At 50.3% G+C, this 6,735-nt stretch overlaps 1 protein-coding gene across 1 annotated transcript; it reads right to left on the bottom strand.

Moving 5' to 3' along the window:
• Positions 1–1,060: 1,060 nt before the first annotated feature.
• LOC125511652 (uncharacterized) lies at positions 1,061–5,683 on the bottom strand. Its single transcript, XM_048677079.2, has 3 exons — positions 4,518–5,683; positions 3,697–4,400; positions 1,061–2,541 (listed from the first exon to the last, which is right to left on the bottom strand). The coding sequence occupies exons 1-3, from the start codon at positions 5,624–5,626 to the stop codon at positions 1,271–1,273; spliced, it is 3,084 nt and encodes a 1,027-aa protein (XP_048533036.2). The 5' UTR covers positions 5,627–5,683; the 3' UTR covers positions 1,061–1,270.
• Between the last annotated feature and the right edge of the window lie 1,052 nt (positions 5,684–6,735).

The raw sequence follows: 6,735 nt of genomic DNA, 5'->3' as shown, positions 1-6,735 counted from the left end.
AAAATCGAGTGACCTAAATATGTGGTCAGTAAAAAAAAACAGCCCAAACCAGCTCACGCAACAGTTTAGAAAAAAAACACAACACAAATCTCAGAACAAGAGTCGACGGCCAAGAAATCGACTGGCCCAAATTGAAAATTCATGCAACCTACATATAGGTGAAGTGTTAAATACTAGTTACTTCTTGACATTTGATTGTACTTCATTCACCGCGAAATATCACATCCTTTATTATGGACACGCACGATGCAATGGGGGCTTACACTGATCTCTAGGTGTCTACACGTGATGCATGTGCACCAATCTAAAAGATAATAAACTAAGTCTTATCTAGGTGACATTAGCATAGATTTTACTTCCTGTTTTCTTTTCTTCTTCTTTCAGTTTTATGTTTCACTTTTCTTTTTTGTTTGTCAAAATTCTCAGTGTATTTCCTACATTTTTTTTCTACAGTTGCACGTAATTGGTTGACATGCAGTTGCGCACGGGTGTGCAGCTAATGGATATGCAGTTGCACAGAACCGGCAAATCTACTCGCACAGTTGCGCTCGACCGACGGACATGTTGTGCAGGATCAGTAGACATGCAATTACACGCGATCACTGGACATGCACAGAGGCGGAGCCGAGGAATAAAACCTCTATCTTCCTTTAACAAGTATGCTAAAGCGATTTAGAAAAGTAAAACCACCCGCCTCCAATGAGCTGACCCACTATTACAGGCTGTTCCAGATGCAAAACTGCCTCCGACTTGGAAGTATTGGAGTAGTTTACACCAGGAAACCATCTCCGGTTTGAGTTATCGGTAAGGTATTTAAACCCTCTGAGTCCGTTGTATTGTGCCTCTCTTTCTCCGACAGATAATAAGGTTTTAGGGCTGCCTTTTCAACTACTGAGATGTTTTTGAATTGATCCTCTATTTCTTCAATCCAAAACATGATGTCTCTATCGGACTACCCTATATAAAACTATACTGGAAAACCATCTCTGCATGAGTCGGAAATAGTTTTTTCTGGATGTTACATATATGAGACAAAGAAAAGTATCAACATAATCCCCTCTAACTAAACAATTGAATAACTGAAAATATACAAGCCAAACCAAATCCAAGATATTTTGTAACCCGGAGGACTGAGAGAGTGTACAACCAAAATCTGACACAAGTTGTCCGATCAGCAGCATTTCAAACCAAAAGAATAACTAGAAAGAAAAAATACAAGGTAATAATAAAAAACCAAATCAGAGGAATGTAAACAAGGAGACTTAATTAGTTACACACTAGTGACTGCAACCGGCCGCCCATGATGATCATTGCTTCTTCCCAAGTATTTCAACACCTTTTCTTTCTTGTTAGAAAAGTACTTCCAGACAGTGAGCTGCTTAGCCTTCCCCAGCACGGCGTCGAATGATAGCAACACGTAGATCGTGATGAAGATGACCACCACGGCGACGAGCGCTATTACGTACCCGGACGTCTCCCAGTCTCTGCAGCTGCCGGCGGCATAGGCACCCAGCAAGCCCAACAGGTCCAACACCACGGCGGTCTGCATCGCCCACAGTGGCGCCCCACGCTTCTTCTTCACAGTGCGCAGCAGCACCAGCATGATGACCACGATGGAGGCGACGAATGACGTCGCGTTGCAGTAGAAGAAGGCCTGGTACCGTGCCGCATTGGTGTCAAGTAGGATCGGGTTGCCGGCAACGGAGATATACGCAGCCGACGGTGATGGCGATAGGGAGGAGGGCGACGGCGAGGGAGACGGTGATGACGCGGTATCGTCGTCGCCCCACGTGCCGCCGGGAGGAGCGAGACCTGCTTGGTACGTCACGCTCGCTGCAAGGATGCCAAGCAGCATCAGGGACTTACGTTTCTCGTACTTCACGCTGCGTCGTTTCTGCTGTAGTCGCTTGGAGGCGGAGACCCTGTCCTTGTCGTTCCCATCATCCGGCCGCATCGGCGCCGAAGATAGTGGCTTGAGCAGCCTTTGCAGCCACTGTGGAACCCATGGTTGCTCTGACAGATTGCGGTGGTCCGCATACATGTAGAACAGGATCTCCAGGACGAGGAAGGCGATCACCGCGGCGACAAGTGCAAAGACATAGATGGAGGTGCGCAGCTTCCGGCAGCTGCCGGTGGCATAGGCACCCATCAGGCCCAGAAGCCCGATCATGACGCAGACGTGGAGCGCGTTGCTCCGAATGCCTTGCTTCGACAGCGTCTGGTTCACCAAGAGGAGAATGACGGCAACGGAAGCCATGAACCCCGTCGCATTACAGTAGAAGAACACCTGGTACCTGACCCCGTAGTAGTCAAGGAGGATTGGGTCGCCGGCAGTGACCTTCTTGACCCCATTGCTTTCCGTCCAGAATCCACCCGGCGGGTTCAGCCCGGTCTGGTACGTGACGGTAGCAGCGAGGATGGCGAGCTGCAGCAAGAACTTGCGCTTCCTCTCCAGGCTTTTTTTCTCAAGAATAACATGCTTGTTCTCAAGGTTTTCTTCAATAGTACACTTTCCCTCGGACACAGAGCCTAGCTGGGTCTCTTTAAGAATAAATTGAAAGTGGAATTTATTTCAACTAATGTCTGAAACCGCAAAATTTAAATGAGTTTAAAATATATTCAATAATAGTCTTCTTTGAAAAGAGTATCCTCAGGTCTATATATATAAAAACATCAATAAATAAAGCCTTGATTTATAATATATGAAGCATCTAAAAATGACTAGGAAAAAAAATGCTACTCCCTCCTATCCATATCAACTGTCGGTGATTTAGTATAAAACTGTACCCCCTCCGTTCCATATTAAGTGTCATCAGCAACACTTAATATGGAACGGTGGGAGTATGAAATTAGCAACAATTTATGCTCCCTCCGTCACGGTTTAGAAAGCGCGCTTGGAAATTCTCTAGGTGGCTATCTATTGGTTGTGAGATGGGCTAAAAAATAGCATTCACACTACGCATGCATATAGAAATAGTATATGGGAGTACTTATTAGCTACTAGAAATAAATGCAATGCGACCTAAACCTGATCTATTGTGGAAACGCACGTAAATTTAACTGTGCCTTCTAAACTGTGACGGAGGGAGTACTAATCTAGCGTCAATTAATATGGATCAGAGGAGCAACTTTTTCACTAAAAGGGATGATGAAGAATGGCAAAGGCATGCATACAAACTCTGTCCTTCCCTCCTCTAAAAAGATGTGGTGAGACCTTTACTGGTGACTTAAATTCACTACACATGTTAGCGGCCCTGTTCTAGAATATAAGTTGCATTAGTTCTTTAAAAGTGAACATTTGACTTAATATATAGTGAACTATATGAACAACTACAGTACTATTAAACTGCCAACACGTCTTATATTTAGGAACAGAGAAAGTAGATGGATAAAAATATGATAATATACTCCCTCCGTTAACCGACGTTGTTTTATTAAAACCATGTCATTAATTATTTTTTGAACAGAGTAAATATTTCACAAAAAAATAATGATAATAGTCTGATACTATTGTACATATTACTACTATTTTTCTTTATAAACCTAATCAAAGTTGAGAGAAGTTTGACTATTGAAAAATTAATACAACCTATATTTTGAAACGTAGGGAATGGGGTTTAGAGCATGTGATGCATATGAGTTCAAAATACATAAATGGTAAAGCGAGTGAGGATAGGTTATTTGCTGGGTACGGACCTTGAATGCTAGAAAGGACTTTGGGCTGGTTCTGGTCGTCGGAAATGAGGCCAGCAGGAGCATCAACTTGCGCCGCTCCTTGACCTTGAGGTGCGTCTTCTCCTCCTTGCGTCACTGGTTCTGCTCCTCCTGGCCGGGGCGGCTCGTCGGAGGAGAGTTTGAGCAACCGTGAAATCCTCTCGGACAAGCGCTTCACACATTCAATCGGCATGGTCTGGCGCCCCTGAGCTGTGAACGCCACGACTTTGGCGATGGTGTAGACGAAGACGACGACAGCGAGGGCGGCGACGTAGATGGTGGTGACTTTGTCCCGGCAGCTCCCGGCGACGTAGGCGCCCATGAGGCTGAACAGATCCAGTATCATGGCTGTCTTGAGTGCGGCACGCCCGATGGCGCTCAGCTGCTTGCTCTGGACGATGATGATGACGACCACCGACGCCACGAATGCCGCCGTGTTGCAGTGGTAGAACGCCTTGTACCTCTTGGAGTCCATGTCGTGGAGAACCGGGTTCCCCGGGATGTGATGCGTACGGCCTTGGTCGTCGTCTTCCGGCCAGACGCCGCCGGGCGGGCTCAGCCCAGCCTGGTAGGTCACCGTCGCGGCCAGGGTCGCCAGCAGCAGCACAAGGGACCGCGACGCCTCAACCTTGTCTCCCTGACCATTGCTCAAGTCGATTTTCTTGTCTCTTTTTTGCTTCACCGTCCTATATATGAAATTATGACACGTTGTGACTAAAATAAATAATAATATTATCTGAAATTATGACATAGAGAGTTAGTTAGCAAAATGACCGTGTACATAATAATAGTATTACGCTTACTCTTGCTTTGGCCCCCATTTGCCTGCGCACGTCGTCACTATATTACAGATGGCTTCTCGCCATTTCTTGAACTTGTCCATGGCGAACACGGCGATGGCCATCTGCAGCACAATGTACAGGAGCACGGCGCCGACGAGAGAGAAGACGTACACGGTCGTGGTGGGCCATCTGCAGCTGCCGGCGGCGTAGGCGGCCATGAGGCCGAGCAGCTCCACCAGGGCGCACACAAGCAGCGCGTAAGACCGGGCGAGGCGGTCGCTCAGCGTTCTGCTCATGAGCAGCATGATGATGGCGAGGGAGGCGACGAAGGAGGTCGCGTTGGCGTAGAAGAAGGCGTGGTAGCGAATCTTGTAGCGCCCGTCGTGCAGCAGCGGGGCGCCGGCACGGTGTCCGGCCACGGTCTTGGTCCAGAAGCCTCCCGGCGGCGCCAGCCCCGCCGCGTACGTCAGCGACGTCGCGAAGGTGGCCAGCAGGAAGAGGAACTTCCGGCGCTCCCTGATGTACTTGTTCTCCTCCGCGTCCCAAGGACACGAGTCCGGCGCCTTCCTCCCGAGTAGCAGTAGGAGGCTAGAACCGGAGGAGGCGGAGGCCACGCCGACGTGGAGGGCGACGTAGACGAAGACGACCGCGAAGAGCGCGGAGACGTAGATGGAGGCGACGACGTCGCGGCAGCTCCCCGAGGCAAAGGCGGCCATGAGGGCGAGCAGGTCGAGCAGCATGGCGGAGCGGAGCACGGTGAGGCCGACGCGGTTGCCGCTGATGCGCCGGTCCAGCAGGAACATTATGATGACCAGGGACGCGACGAAGGCCGCGGCGTTGCAATAGAAGAAGGCGGTGTACCGGCGCATGTAGGTCGACACGAGCACCGGGTCACCCACGCGGTTCGGGTAGACCGCCGGCGCCGGCGCCAGGAGCAGCGGTGCCGGCGGGTCGACGGAGCCGACACGGTGCTCTGGGGCGTTGCTGCTGCCTCCCTTCTGGTCCTCGGACCACACGCCGCCGGGTGGGTTGAGGCCGGCGCCGTAGGTGACGCTGGCGACTAGCGTCGCGAGCAGCAGCAGGTACTTGCGCCATTTCCAGAGGAACTCGATGTCCTCTGTCGGCTGCATCGCCTCGTGGTCGAGAACACAGTGTATCCTGCTGCACCGTAATTAATAAATATACACAGTCCGGCCGCCGTGTGCTGTGCTCGTTCCGGGAATCATGGCGATGGAGTGCCCGTAGGGGTCTTCTTTTGGCAACGAATCATTGAGAGGGTGTTTGTTTTCATGAACTTATTGGTTTAGGAAATTAAAAAAATCTTTATAAGTTCCACCTAAACCAAACACAAGGAACTTATTGGGACTTACTGTGGTGATTTGGGACTTATTAAATAAGACTCTCAGGGAGGAGCTTATTGGGACTTATCCCGGGCCACCCCGCGTCGCTCCAAGCTTGTTCCCCGCACGCCACCTGCCTCTCGGTCCAATCGCCGCCGCCGCCCAGCCTCTCGCCCCGTCGCCGCCCCGCCTCGGTTCGCCGCCCTGCCTCTCGCCCCGTCGCCGCCCCGCCTCTCGCCCCGTCGTCGCCCTGTCGCCGCCCCGCCTCGGTTCGTTCTGCCTCGGTTTGCCGCCCCGTCGCCGCTCCGCCTCGGTTCTGTCTGCCTCAGTTCGTTACAGCGGTGCCTCCAATCGCCGGACAGGCCCTCTCCTGAGCCTCGTTGCAGCGGTGCAACATGAACTTATAAGTTTCTGTAAACAAACAGGTAGGGACTCGGGACTTATAAGTCCCTGTAAACAAACAGGTAGGGACTTATGACTTATAAGTTGGGACTTAAAAAAGTCTTAGGATTTATGAAACAAACAGGGCCTAAAAGGCACACGTTGCTTACACACAGTTGCCAATAATATATTCATTGATGCTTCATAACTCCTTTAGAGCATCTACAGCCGGGTGTCTCAAACCCGTCTCATACGTTCGGTCGGGTCATCTAGTAACTGACTGGTCATGATTTTTTAATTTAGACAACCCCCTCTCAAATGAGCCTCAAATGTCCAGGCTAATCGGCACCCTTCATATTGAGCCTCAAACTCAATGTCCTCCATCGGCTCCATCGCTAGCTTCCTGGTCAGGGACACAGTTTAGACTGCTGCACGGTGAAATATATGCCCACGATCGGTCCGGTAGGGTCGCCGTGTGCTGTGCTCTGCTCACTCCAGGAATCATGGCGATCGAGTGC

The sequence above is a fragment of the Triticum urartu genome, chromosome 5A (assembly GCF_056163025.1).
Source record: "Triticum urartu cultivar PI428250 chromosome 5A, HENAU_Tu73, whole genome shotgun sequence".
NCBI lineage: Eukaryota > Viridiplantae > Streptophyta > Magnoliopsida > Poales > Poaceae > Triticum > Triticum urartu.
Note: the sequence above shows the minus strand (reverse complement) of the source record. Positions and strands in the feature narration are given on the sequence as shown.

What these genes read in the sequence shown, in the direction of transcription:
- LOC125511652 (XM_048677079.2), bottom strand. Translation starts at nt 5,626, where the DNA reads ATGCAGCCGACAGAGGACATCGAGTTCCTCTGGAAATGGCGCAAGTAC. An exon ending in AAATGGGGGCCAAAGCAAGA is followed by an intron (nt 4,401 to 4,517) that starts GTAAGCGTAATA and finishes TTTCATATATAG; the next exon opens with GACGGTGAAGCAAAAAAGAG. An exon ending in AGTCCTTTCTAGCATTCAAG is followed by an intron (nt 2,542 to 3,696) that starts GTCCGTACCCAG and finishes TTATTCTTAAAG; the next exon opens with AGACCCAGCTAGGCTCTGTG.